The sequence below is a fragment of the Punica granatum genome, chromosome 5 (genome assembly GCF_007655135.1).
Source record: "Punica granatum isolate Tunisia-2019 chromosome 5, ASM765513v2, whole genome shotgun sequence".
Taxonomy (NCBI): Eukaryota; Viridiplantae; Streptophyta; class Magnoliopsida; order Myrtales; family Lythraceae; genus Punica; species Punica granatum.
The window spans coordinates 17,407,625-17,420,324 of NC_045131.1; the positions used below are offsets into that span (position 1 = coordinate 17,407,625).

General features: G+C 34.3%; 2 protein-coding genes across 3 annotated transcripts; both read right to left on the bottom strand.

The window, feature by feature from the left end:
- Nucleotides 1-686: 686 nt before the first annotated feature.
- On the bottom strand, nt 687-1,734 carry LOC116208801 (dirigent protein 18-like). Its single transcript, XM_031542363.1, has one exon. The coding sequence runs from the start codon at nt 1,675-1,677 to the stop codon at nt 919-921; it is 759 nt and encodes a 252-aa protein (XP_031398223.1). The 5' UTR covers nt 1,678-1,734; the 3' UTR covers nt 687-918.
- A 6,277-nt stretch (nt 1,735-8,011) lies between these two features.
- Nucleotides 8,012-12,452, bottom strand: LOC116207278 (cyclin-SDS). 2 transcript variants are annotated; one of them, XM_031540181.1, is made up of 7 exons: nt 11,030-12,452; nt 10,785-10,937; nt 9,650-9,816; nt 9,119-9,247; nt 8,829-9,003; nt 8,547-8,591; nt 8,012-8,358 (listed from the first exon to the last, which is right to left on the bottom strand). In XM_031540181.1, exons 1-7 carry the CDS (start codon nt 11,999-12,001, stop codon nt 8,326-8,328), a joined length of 1,674 nt encoding a protein of 557 aa, XP_031396041.1. In that variant the 5' UTR covers nt 12,002-12,452; the 3' UTR covers nt 8,012-8,325. The 2 variants fall into 2 exon arrangements, with proteins under 2 accessions (XP_031396041.1, XP_031396043.1); XM_031540183.1 differs by having other exon boundaries at nt 8,518-8,591.
- Nucleotides 12,453-12,700: the final 248 nt, after the last annotated feature.

The window sequence follows — 12,700 nt, forward strand, 5'->3', positions numbered from 1 at the left end:
TATTTTTTTTAATCCCAATATATAGAACCAAGCATGGATCTAGGAAGGCAGGTAGAAATTTTCAGCTCTCGGCGGACCGATTTAACTTGAACTTAAATTAGTCTATAGTAGTTAGACTTATGAACATTAGAGGGTGCATATTGAAAAAAAGTTGAGAAAAATAAATGATTAATTGCGTAAAAAGGCATGAGGTTTAGTTCAAACTTAATCGATCCCAACAAAAGAAAGGCTCGTGGTTAAATCTTTACTAATACGAGCCTCCGATATTTCTCCCTTAATCCTTACCGTTTATGCTGATGTGACAAGTTATGTATCTCTCAAATCTTTAAATTACACCTTATATTTTTTTTAATCCTTATACAAATTTACTCCACTCATCTTTTCAGAGAAAATGAAAATCACTTTCAAGCAAAACCCATACTCAGTCGCCACTTTCAATTCCAGGCTGTGGAGACGTGAATTTAGAAGTTTCAAGTTCCACTTTCCTCTACCAATTCTATCTTTGCTTAATCACAAATCAATGAAAATATGGAAACCAGAAAAAAATTAATCCGAAACGTATTCAGCTAACATGGCATTAGCTACTTCACCATAAGCGGATGGAATGGACGGAAAAATAACGTAGGCTTATTTTTCCAAAGATTATAAACCAGGGGCCTCTGTATGCAACGATTGAGACGTTAATTATGATAGCTCTTTAATTATGCGTGGCCTTTTCACGTAATTAACCCAAAAATATAAAATCTCGCATGATATCATAATGCATGTCCACGGTAAGGAATATACCAATTAATAAGGACATTGCAGTTTCAAGCAAGAAGAAACCAACTTGTTTTAATGGTTCCAATACAAGCGAAGAAAATGGTCGACAGAAATAACATCAAATTCACGACAAGGAAGGAAAGACTTTGCTCTCAGTTATTTGGTATACTTTAGATGCACTATTATCCTCAGCAATGTCTCGACGCCCCCGGCGAAAACTTGCCCTGGTGGGACGAGTGACCTCACCTCAGCAAACCCGCACGCGTTCTTGAATTTCCCAGTGCCACCGGTTACTGACAGGCGCGACATAGTACTCCCAATCTTGTACGTCCCAAAGAAGTTAAGGGTGTCCCCGTACTCTCCACCTTCCATCATGGCCGTGAACGCCATCATCTGCGTCGATCCGTCGGCTGAGCTGGCAACGTACACGCCCTGGGCCTTACCGATGGACTGTGAGCCCAGCTCGGGGCTGGAGGTGAGGATGTCATCGATCACTGTTATCGTCCCGAACCCTAAGCCTAGGCCATCGGGGCCCAGCTGGGTCTGGACCCCATTTGGGTTCTGGGCGCCGGGCGCAAACTGCGTTCCGACTAGGCCAGTCCCCAAGGGAATGCCATTACTATTGACGGTCGGAATCGCACCGTTCGCGTTGGGAATGGCCACGGCGTTTTCAGGTGGCAAGAAGCCAATAGGCTTTGCGAAAGGCACCTGGCCACTGTATATGTTCCCCAGCAGGCCAGTGACAGGCCTAGCCGTCGGGCTGCTGCCCCCCAGAATGTCATGCATAAACAGCTCGAGAACCAGCTCGCTTCCGGGAACGGTGGTCTGAGCTGCGAGTATGGGCTTCAGCAGATGCACTAGAGAAACAACTAGGGTTGCAATGAGAGCGGACTGTACTTTTCCTAATTTGTGCATCTTCAAAAGCTTGAATATGATGTGACGATTAAGGTGATGTGTTTGGTTGATTTAACTTCAAAGGATTTTGTGTTGGATGGATGATTGGTGCTATGATCTGATCCTACTTATATGTAAGATGATATGATACATCCATGAAGATACTGTGTTGGAGTAGTTGTCGTTCTTGATGTTCGTTGACTTTCTTATTTAAATTTTAAGATTGTATTGTCTACCCATTCCATTTTAGGCTTCCGTCATTGCTACTAATTGGAGGATATTATCACAATTTTGACCAAAAAGTTGTCACTTTTCAAAAGGAAGAATATAATATATATATATTTTAGAATAGTTTAATATAAAGGAAGGGCATTGGGCTTACGGGCCAAATATCAATATCAATTTGCGGCAAGTACAACCAATCCAAAGTTGATCAAAAATTGTTAGGCACTCCACTCGACTGTGATTTTAGAAACATAATTACATAGTGGAGGACATCACTTGCCTATGAACATAAACACTAATTCCATCCAATTGTTCATCATATTGAGCTGATAGTTGGTCGTATCAAATAAAAAGTCCAATCAGAAATGATGATCATCCCCAGCTGATTGAGCTGGCTAGATGGACTCAAGAACCGGAGTGTTGTTGAGCACAAGCAATTAATATCCTAGGTATAGGCCCTTGTGTTGCATGGATTTGAGAAATTATTTAATTTACGGTATTTTTTATTTATTTTAAAGAGATATTTTAATACACCCATGAATTGATTTCACGTTTCATTTTAAAATCTTAACGTTTAGTAGTGATTTTTAATACAATGTTAAGTCATATAATTTTTTTTAAAGTAATATAACTATAATTGAGAATTATAAAAATGGAGCTCCAGCGTATCAGACAAAAAATAGTATTGTAAAATATGCATAATATTATTTTATTATGAAAGAAAAATTTATCTATTAAAATTAAGAAAATAAAAATGCAATGATAAGAAGTAATTTGATTTGTCTAATATTATTATTGTTAATAAAACATTACGAGAAACTTATATTATAGAAAAAAGTATATTATACACATGATGTGAATATAAAAATATAATAGAAATAGTTATCATTTGAACTTAAATCTAAAATATGCAAGGGCATTCTGATCATGAGAAACAACTCGAGGTAAGGTGTAAAGACTAATAAGAGTAGAAAGAAGATAGTGAATAAAAAGAATTTTTCCCTACTCTATTTATAGAACTTATAGTGCATCGGCTTTATATATACCTTTTATATTTCAAGAAAAACTTTTCAATCATCAAGAGAATTTTTAGTTTTTCAAAAAATTTATTCAATTATACCCCATGTACAAATAATGTAAGCTAATACAAAAATTCGTTGAACTGAAATATACAATTTCTTGCAAAAATTCATTTAACTTAAATTAATAGAGACGTGAATCTTTTCCTGCATTTATTATGTCCTTACGGAAATAGATGAACACATGTCTCATTTTATTAGAAATTTAATGTTCCAAGTAGGTCGGGAGGCAATTAATCACGAGCTGAAGGTTTAAAAAAGATGATGTCTCATAAGGACTTTTCGGCTTTTACATATATAATAGATACTTTCAGCCGTGATCTAATTGGGCTTTTGTACAAGTTAAATAATGGTTTTAGCTTGTTATATTTATGTCTTATCATTTTGGTATAGCTCAAACATATTTTTTCACACATTTAAATAATGAGTGTGTCTGTGGATATAGCATTTTCTTTTCTGTTACATTGGGATATACAATTTTAATTTTCTTATAATTAAAATGAATGCATATAGTTTAATGTCTCCTAATATATTGTTCAATTAATCACGACGGGGAGCTAATAATGAAATTATATAACCATTGGTCTAGGAATATTTTACGCTAAGGGTAAGGGTAAATAAATATACGCATACAATGTAGATAAGTATAGCAACATGACCCTAAAATCTTATAGTAATCAATTGGATACTTGGGTAAACTTCAAAGGAAAACAGATGGAAGACAATAATAATTGGAAAATAAGATTGAAATAAATGGAAAGAACGGGCGCTTTTGTAAATGATTATATGTGTAGTCATAGACCTTTTTACTTTTTTCTTTTTCTTTTTCTTTTTGAGGAAGTTGGGGGGGCATGCTTTAAAAGAAGTCTAAAATACTCAATGTAATGTAATTGATAGAAAGATGGATGGATGGACTAATCAGAAAAGTGGAAGGTTGAGGACGAGAATGATAAATAAATAAAAATTATAATGAAAATGGTAAAAATATTAAAAGTTGAAGTACCAAAAGTGTCTTCTTCAAGACTATAAAGAAAATGTCTTTTTCATTTTTCCATTAATTATATTTATATCCTTGATCTAATGGTTATTATCAATCCATATAATTATCTATCTATCTATCTATATTATATATTAGTAAAATTAACTTGAAACGCAATAAATGCACTTCAATTAATGTATTTCAAACAGTTTAAAAAAGATAAATACTACTTTAAAATAACATAATTTCAAAACATTGAAATAATAACATAAAATACAATATATTTTTTTATCGAAAGTAAGCAAAAATGAATCATTAAAGTTAATGAAAATTTAAAAATTTTAGCAAAAATCATACAATATTAAAAAAATTATGAATAAAATTTTATTGGGCATTTTCAATTTTATTAGAATAAGATTTGCATTTATATACAAAATTAATGATCATATCAGAATATTAAAATTAATAATATTTATAAATTGTTACATTTAACATTATAAAAGCTTAAATACAATAATAAATACATATATATAATTAAAAGTAAGTCTACGTAATGCATGGGAAAATAATTGCAGAATTATAATTGAATAGTAAAGTTATTCTAACTATAATTGAAAATTACTCTGAATTTTACACAGAAAATTACTCTACTTTATTGAATAAATTGCTTTTATTCACTTGAAATAGCCAAAATAAATTAATTTAAATTTTTAAAATTTAAAAATTACTTAATATATATATATATATGGACATTAAATGTAGCATTACAAGAACATAGTAAAATTTAACGTGTAAAAACAATGATTTTGAATAATATTATACTTTACCATACCACGATAATTATATCATATTGCTAGCATATCAAAAGTAAAATTTAACGTGTAAAAATAATGACTTTGAATAATATTATTTCAAAAAATGTACAAAACGAAGTCTGTACATTCAAAGGGAATATTTTAATATATATTTGTATTATCTTGATAGTTTGATCAAAATCTAAAAATTTTATTAAATAAAATAATTAGTTACATATATGCAGGATTTCCAACAGAAACAATATAAGACATTGATTTTATGAAATTAGGATAACATAAAAAGTAAAAAAGATAAAGTAATGGTATGATAAAATATTATTTTCTATAAAACAAATTAAATATTCAATGCAATTTAAATAAGAGAAGTAGTAGTATAACATCACTAAACTATTTAAAATAAATCTTGAATATATTAGGATTTTTATTTGGAATTTTTTAGTTACCATTAAAAATTTTAAAATTGTGAATAATGCATGGGTTAGAACACTATATATAAGTACAATTGACTCCTGCAAGCAATTAATAGAGTTATATTTAATAAGATTAGAATCGTCAATTTGCTTTATCAATTAATTAATTTCCATAAAAATTTCTTATTTTCTTATAAAAATCTAATGTCTAATACTTTAGCTATTATATGTAATATTCTTTCCAATAGAAGTCCAAGACGTGCTATAATAAGAAATTATTTATATAATTTTAGATATATATTTTAGTTATGATATCCATATATCCTTCTCTCTCTCTATATATATATGTATCATAAAATACACTATTTAGTATACATAAAAGCAAGCTCCTCCGAACTAGTACAATTTATAGAAATTATTTTATGAGAAGTTATAATAAATGTAGAAATTGGTTTCTAGATAGAATATAATATGTAGATTATTACATATATGTATATATATAATCGTGTTAGAAATTGCTTTATATAAATGATGATAATTGCACAATTTCATAAATATGACAATTTTAAATTAGAATTCTTCAAATTATCAATAGAACAATTAATTAAAAAAATGATTATTGCAAGCCACTAATTTAATGAGATTCGGGTCATTCGAAAATTTAAAATTTATCACAAAACACTAATTTTCTGAACTTATGATTCATAAGGAAAATTCAAAATTTGCAAGTTAGAATCTCATAAACAATATTTTAAAAGCAAAATCAATTTATTAATTAGTAAGAGTATGAAATGAATATTCGTAATAAATTAATATATTAATCATTAAATCAATATATAATTTTCATATTGAATAAGACAATTAGTTGCAAAATTATTATTGAATTATTTTAGTCTAATGTTTTTGAAGATTATTGTCTCGAGTTCAAATTAACAGTCTATATTTACTGATACAAAAAGTTGTTCTTAAAAATGTAAATAATTCTCATAAAAAATGATAATATGTATATAATAATGTCTCCAGCAATCCAAGGGATAGAATATTAGTTATAACTATTATATTAAGGGCTTTTTGGAAAAGTAAAGTGAGACCGAGAATTCTTTCTAACTCAAATTATATAGATAGTATTTGTTTATATTAAGAAATAATTTCATTATTTTTTATATAGATAACAAAACTCTTATTACTTAATCGGGAATCTTAGTATGCTTTTGGTTTCGGAGTAGAATTATTACTCTACACTATTCCACGGGATGAAGACAAATTAGTTGAAAATTTTTATTATTAAAAAATTTCTTGTAATAATTGTTAAAAAAAGTACGTGAGAGAAATTAGTATAAAATGGAGAAAATGATAAAAAAAATAATAATGAATAATTGAGAGAATTTAATATTAAAATTAGTTATAATAATGATTAAGAAAAAGTTTATGAGAAAATTTACTATTAAATTGAAGAAAAAGTTGAAAAAATAATGATTGTGTTGTTAAATTAAGGGAAGAATAGAGTATAGTAGAGTAAATTATGATCTGTAAACTAAACAAAGCCTTATCAACAGTCATTTTACACACTGTGATTGTGATGCAGCGCCTCTTGCATTGACCTCTGGAAAGTTTTCCAGGTAAGGAGCATCCTGGTGAAATTAAATATTTTCGTTTTCTTTTCTTGAAAGGTAATTCGAAATTAAATATTTTTGTTGATATTGATTGAAACTAAATAAAGAATTCTACTTCATACCAAAGAACATTATTAATATATATACTTTTGTACCAAAAGGTTCCGATTATGACTTCTAGTCCGAAGATTCCAATGCTTCACTACTCTTCTTCCGTCTAAAGTGAAAGAATACTAGATGCAAGGCATAGATTCGATAAACATCCTAATAAATTAGACGCGACCACTACTGGATCAGACATATAAGTAACATAAAATTCTAGCCGTGACTAAAGTTTGTCCACGAGGATTAGATTTTAATTTTTTTTTTGTCATTTGCAACCACAAATTTGATTAAATTTCAATATTACTTCATTCAAGTTTTTATTTTTCTCATGAAATTGATATGTTTAAAAAAAGAAAAGTGAGTTTCCAGTAATTCATGGGATAAACCTTTTTCTTATTCATTCTAAGGGCATATAATACCACAACAGGTTAATTTTTCTTTTTTTATAACAATATATATAACTTTTATAACCGAAGAAACCTTTGTAATTCAGAATTTAGAATTCAGAGTGACGTTGCCTAATAATAACAAGCCACTTGCCATGTTATGATTAATGGGAACTTTAAAAGTCATTTAACCTCGGATCACCTACATCCTACGTGGCATCGTCCGGTGAGTTGATTCGGCTCTTATAATTATATATAGATATGTTTTTAAGAAGTCTGAAAGAGGAACAGGTATTTGAGACTTGAGAGAATATAATATTTATAGATGATTGTTTTCATTGGCAACCAGCTTACATACTATATAGATCAGCGTGTTGGCACTTTCTTAGCCCCAAATCCAAATACTATATTTTAGGATTATACTCTTCTCAAAAATGAATTCATCAGTTCTCTAGCTTTTTGATTCACCAGCAAACTTAGACGGTTAGACCGACATCACTTTGTGAGGCTACTAGTTATAGCTCGATGCTTCGATTTTGTAGCTCTCGATTTGGTTTTGCATTTGATTGCTCTTCCATATCATAGAATCGCTCTCTCTCCCTTGGCTGATGGATCAAATTTACTAAACACATGAGCTTGAACCCTGGACTTTTTTATATCTTGACCAAATTCGTTCTATGGCTGCTGGGCCGTATTCCATATCTCATTTGATGGCGATGACAGCAAATAACTGTTTGTAAAGAACAAAACTTCCATATTGTACTTATAGGATGTCTTTCAACCTTTTAATAATTTGCAGAGTAGCCTTGCAACTTCTTGCTGGTAAAAGGGTCAAAAGAATGGAACCGATTTATGGTGTTACACGGAGAGCCAAGATCTATGGCGAAACAAAGGAATCGTATCTGTGTATATATCTATAACCTATAAGGCTTTAGGATCCCTATCCTTAAGGGGAATGAAGGGAATGAAAGAATTGATCGCATGGAAATAAAAGACGATCAGAGCATTGAGCTGTAACTTTACCGTGGTCCGAAATTATTCAGCTACTAATCCAGTGCTAGCAGATATACTTTATCAGCCACCGCAAACTCTGTCATGATTAAGAAGCCACTATTCAGTTGCTCAAATCAACAGAGAATTTGCGATATGAAAATAGCATGCAGCAGGGATAAAAATTCAAGACTGAAAAATCAAAGCAGGAACAAGATATAAGGGCTTTTGCAGAACAACAAATATCGGGCATTGTTACCGTATGAAGCTGTAGTCTAGCTACTGTACCTCTATGCATTTTGTTAAATCATCATCCTGTGTTCTAACGTGAGTCTGCAAAACAAAAATAGGAATGAAAACTTAAATGTGGAACTTTCCCAGCCAGAAGAACTGATTCCGGATTTTCCAAAATTCTTCACTTGTCGATAGAGAAAAAATGAACTTCTACCAAAAAAAAAAAAACCATGTCCTTGGAATTCGGTGTCTTTGTTATGGAGTTAAGGAGCTGAAAGTTCATAAAATGAAGGCAACAAACCAAGTCTATTTGGAAGATATTATGTTGATATTTACCGAAATGACTCGTTGAGCAGCAGCAGCATCTTCACAGCATGCCAAGATCACAAGAGAGGCTGCAATTGTGGAAGGCCAGAAGCAGAGGAGCTCATGGTCCAGTAGAGCGACTTCCCCTAGATCCTTGACCCTCTTGTTCAACTGATGATCAGCTCTTTCAGCTTTTAGGTAGAACCTATGAGTTTGTTACTTCAGGATATCAGTGATATTTCGCTTAAAGACGTGTGTATTTGACACAGGAAAGAGAAAATAATGGGACAGAATCATCGAGTGACCAAAACTTGGATTACCACAAGAAATTGTGTACAGTGGGCGAAGAACATTGGAAGCTCAGAGCCTCCTGAATCAGCCATTCCATGGCCACAACTTCACATCTTCCGTATACATTGCTCCCCACAGAGAAAACCATTTGTCGCACACTGAAATAAAATATGCTTCACATTTTACCGATTGACGTGCAGTGCGAAGGAACAAGTCAACTCATTATGTCATTAATTGTAGAGATCATGTCACTGAAATGGTGATCTAAAATAGCTCTATGAAGGTAATAACTGTTTAAAGTATAAATCTCCTGAGGTTGGATTTGTTGGAACTAGTACGAGGAACTAGAAGCATCAGCAATTCTCTAACTAATGGTTTCAGCAGTAATCCATGACAAGTTAATTTGAGGGATGTGCATTAACAGTCGCTATTCCATCTCTGTGAGATAAAAATTTCATGATCGCAAGAAAAAACAGTTAATGGTGCTCACAGCAAGCGGTCTACTTGATCTAGTTTCTGTATCTGGGAATGGAAAGAAACATGATATGAGAAGCTAATACCTGTTGTAAGGTTGATTTTCTTCGATCCTTGTGGCGAGTGTGAGAGAGGCTATTCCAGCAATTTGAAAGTTTCTCTGACTTTTGAAACATCCCACCCTGAGGAATCTGTCAAAGATGCTAACTGCTAGAAACAGAGTTTCTTTGTGAAGTTTTGCTAATCTGGATTTCTGTTTCCATAGAAGAATATGAATGTCAACAATTACATGCTATAATCAGATACTGAGAATAAAATAATTCAACAAGAGCAAAAATACCTATACTTGCACAGTAGCAAATGATTACATTTCTATTGGAAAATAAATGAATCATGTCCACAGACACATGCTAATTCATGTAGAGTCACCCAAATTTGAAAATTATCTCCTCCTGAAACCGCTCACTATCAGAAAACACGACTGAAGTCTCACTCACATCCAGTCTGTTAGTTGACAGCATACATATACTGTAAAGAGTAAAGTCCTTGTCGTCAAGCAAATACCCAAGGATCCTATTGTCAGTTTGGCAAGGATATTGACTCAAAGTATCACGTGACCCGGTCAGTTGGATTAATGATTACTCAAATTGTACTTGTAGTAAATAGTACCAAGCAGCAAAAAGAGAAAATGACCAATCACATCACAATTCGCAAGAACTCAGTCGATATTATTAGCCTTTACTGGATCATTCTCTCTACCCATCTCATCTATGGTAAATTGGGTCACGATTGAACATTAATAGCACTGCTTGTCCTGAATTGCGGTCAACATTTAGCAGGAATTACTATATTTTTTTAATCTAAGTGGCACTTGGGAGGAGGAACATTTCATGCTCAGCATAGATTTTTCTCAGGGAGGATTAGTGCTCTCTACCGTGCAATTCTTCAGTTAAACTGAAGGAAATATGTCCAAATTAGGAATTAGTTATTATCACCTCACTCTCATCCCCCCACGTGACATGATCAGTAAAAATTGAAACAGAACGATCAGCGAAGCATCTCAGTGAGCAGTGAAGTATAATATCGGTTGCAGCTTCAACTAATCAACTAGCTAGTGGGTCATCATTGAAGAACTCATCATCGAACAGCTCTGAAAATCGACCACATTATCCAAAAGAGAAATTATAAGTATTCAATTTGAAATTATAAGAAATGAGTGACCTCAATCATCCAGTGGACCATTCGTGACCGTTGGTCGATGACGCACTCGCTGTACTCGTCATCATAATTCCACAGGATCACCTGCCTCCTCTCTCTGTTTCTTAACATCAGATAGCTCACTGCGTCTTCATCATCAAATCCAAAACTCATCACCTACATTCATCGAATTCACCAGTAACTAATAAGCAAAGCTTCTCGAATTGTCAGTAGGAAAGTAGAAGAAGAAGGTAATCTATGAGACCTACCTTGTCTTCGCTGATGATAGCGGAGGTTGCTTTTCCGACCGGAAGGGCTCCGGCGCTTGACCTCGAGAATTGCTCTCTGTATTGGAGCAGCAGAGCAAAGGTATAAGATGGAGTTGAATCTTCAGTTGACTTCTCAGAGAATTGAGATCCCGAGTCGAACGAGAGAGACGGAGAGCCCGAAAACTCGTAGTCACTAGTGTCCAGGAATATCTCCGATTGGAGATCGGAGAATGACTCGACGTAACTGGAAGAGTAGTCCGGCACGTCATCGTACGTCAACTGCTCCGTGCATGTGAGGTCAGAGTCATACTTTAAGCTGACGCTCTTCGGCTTCTGATCGACAGTCGAAGCTCTGAAGCTCGATTCGGTTTCCGATGCTCTGTCCTCCTCCCGTTTTGTCCTTTCCTCCTGAAGCTCTGCAAATGAGGAAGCAGCACCTGTCTCGTGGCAGAATCCAACGGCGGACGTGATCGAAACGACGTCGTTCTCTTTGAATTCAACGGAAATTCTCCTGTTCTCCTCGACATTCTCCGGAATTTTCTGACACAATTTGCTGGAGAACTCACCGGACTTCGTCGGCGAGTGCTGCTGGTGAACGGAAGAGACCTCCGATCGTGCAACTGACTCCGAAGCCTCGGTCTCTCCACTCACCTTCGGATGCTTATGTTCGGAAATCCTCTTCTCCGGCCACTTCAAGGCACTAGACGAGGATCCACACCACGACGAGGACGACGAGGAGACCTCTGTAACCTCAGAGGCGCCAGCCTCATCGTGCGGTCGGTTCCACAATTGCGTGCTTCTTCTGAGCTTCTTCACATCATCATTCATCTCCCGAGAAACAGTGGAGTCGAGCGAGAGGGAAGGAAGCGGAGGAGAGAGCTGCCAACGGCATCGCTTCCGCTGGGGGAGCTTCGAACGGAGCTTCCTCCTGTAGTCGAAGAGCTGCTGGCTTTGATCGGACAGAGAGCTCATTGTCTGCCGCCACCGGAATTCGCTTGCCGGAGCTGGTTTCGTATTCGAGCTCCGCCTTCACCGCATGAACGAGAGCTCGGTGTTTTAGAGAGAGAGAGAGGGGGGGGGTGGGGGGAGAGAGGGAGAGTGAACAGTTATGGAGGAAGTGGAAGGGCGTTCGTTGTGTGTGGACGTGGGGGGTTTTAGCATGGGTTTATGAACCACGACGACGGCAATGACGAGTGGGATGGCCCACACGGAGTACGTTGCGCATGCACCTGGCGTGTACGCCGTTAGCAGCACAACGGTGTGGGGGCGTTCCGGTTTGGAACTGGTAGCAATAGCATAGCTATTAGCTTTGGAAACACAATACTTTCTCATGACTTTGAATAATGTTTCAGTGTGTGACTGCTCTTACGTGTTTAATTACTACACTAGCGCTAAGTTTGGTTGGGCAGATAAGATGGGAACACTATTCGGGATTGGGCCCAAGCTTGTTTTAGTTTTAATTTTAATTTTATCTCTATTTCACTTATCTTTAATTCAACAACACAATCATTATTTTCTCTTAATTAATCATTATTTTCTCTCAATTATTCATTACTTTTTCATATTTTTTCTCATAATTTAACAATATAATTATTACAACTCAATTAAAATTAAAACTCAACTCTTCTTAACTCTAAAACCAAACACAACCTTACGCTTCATTTGGTTTTG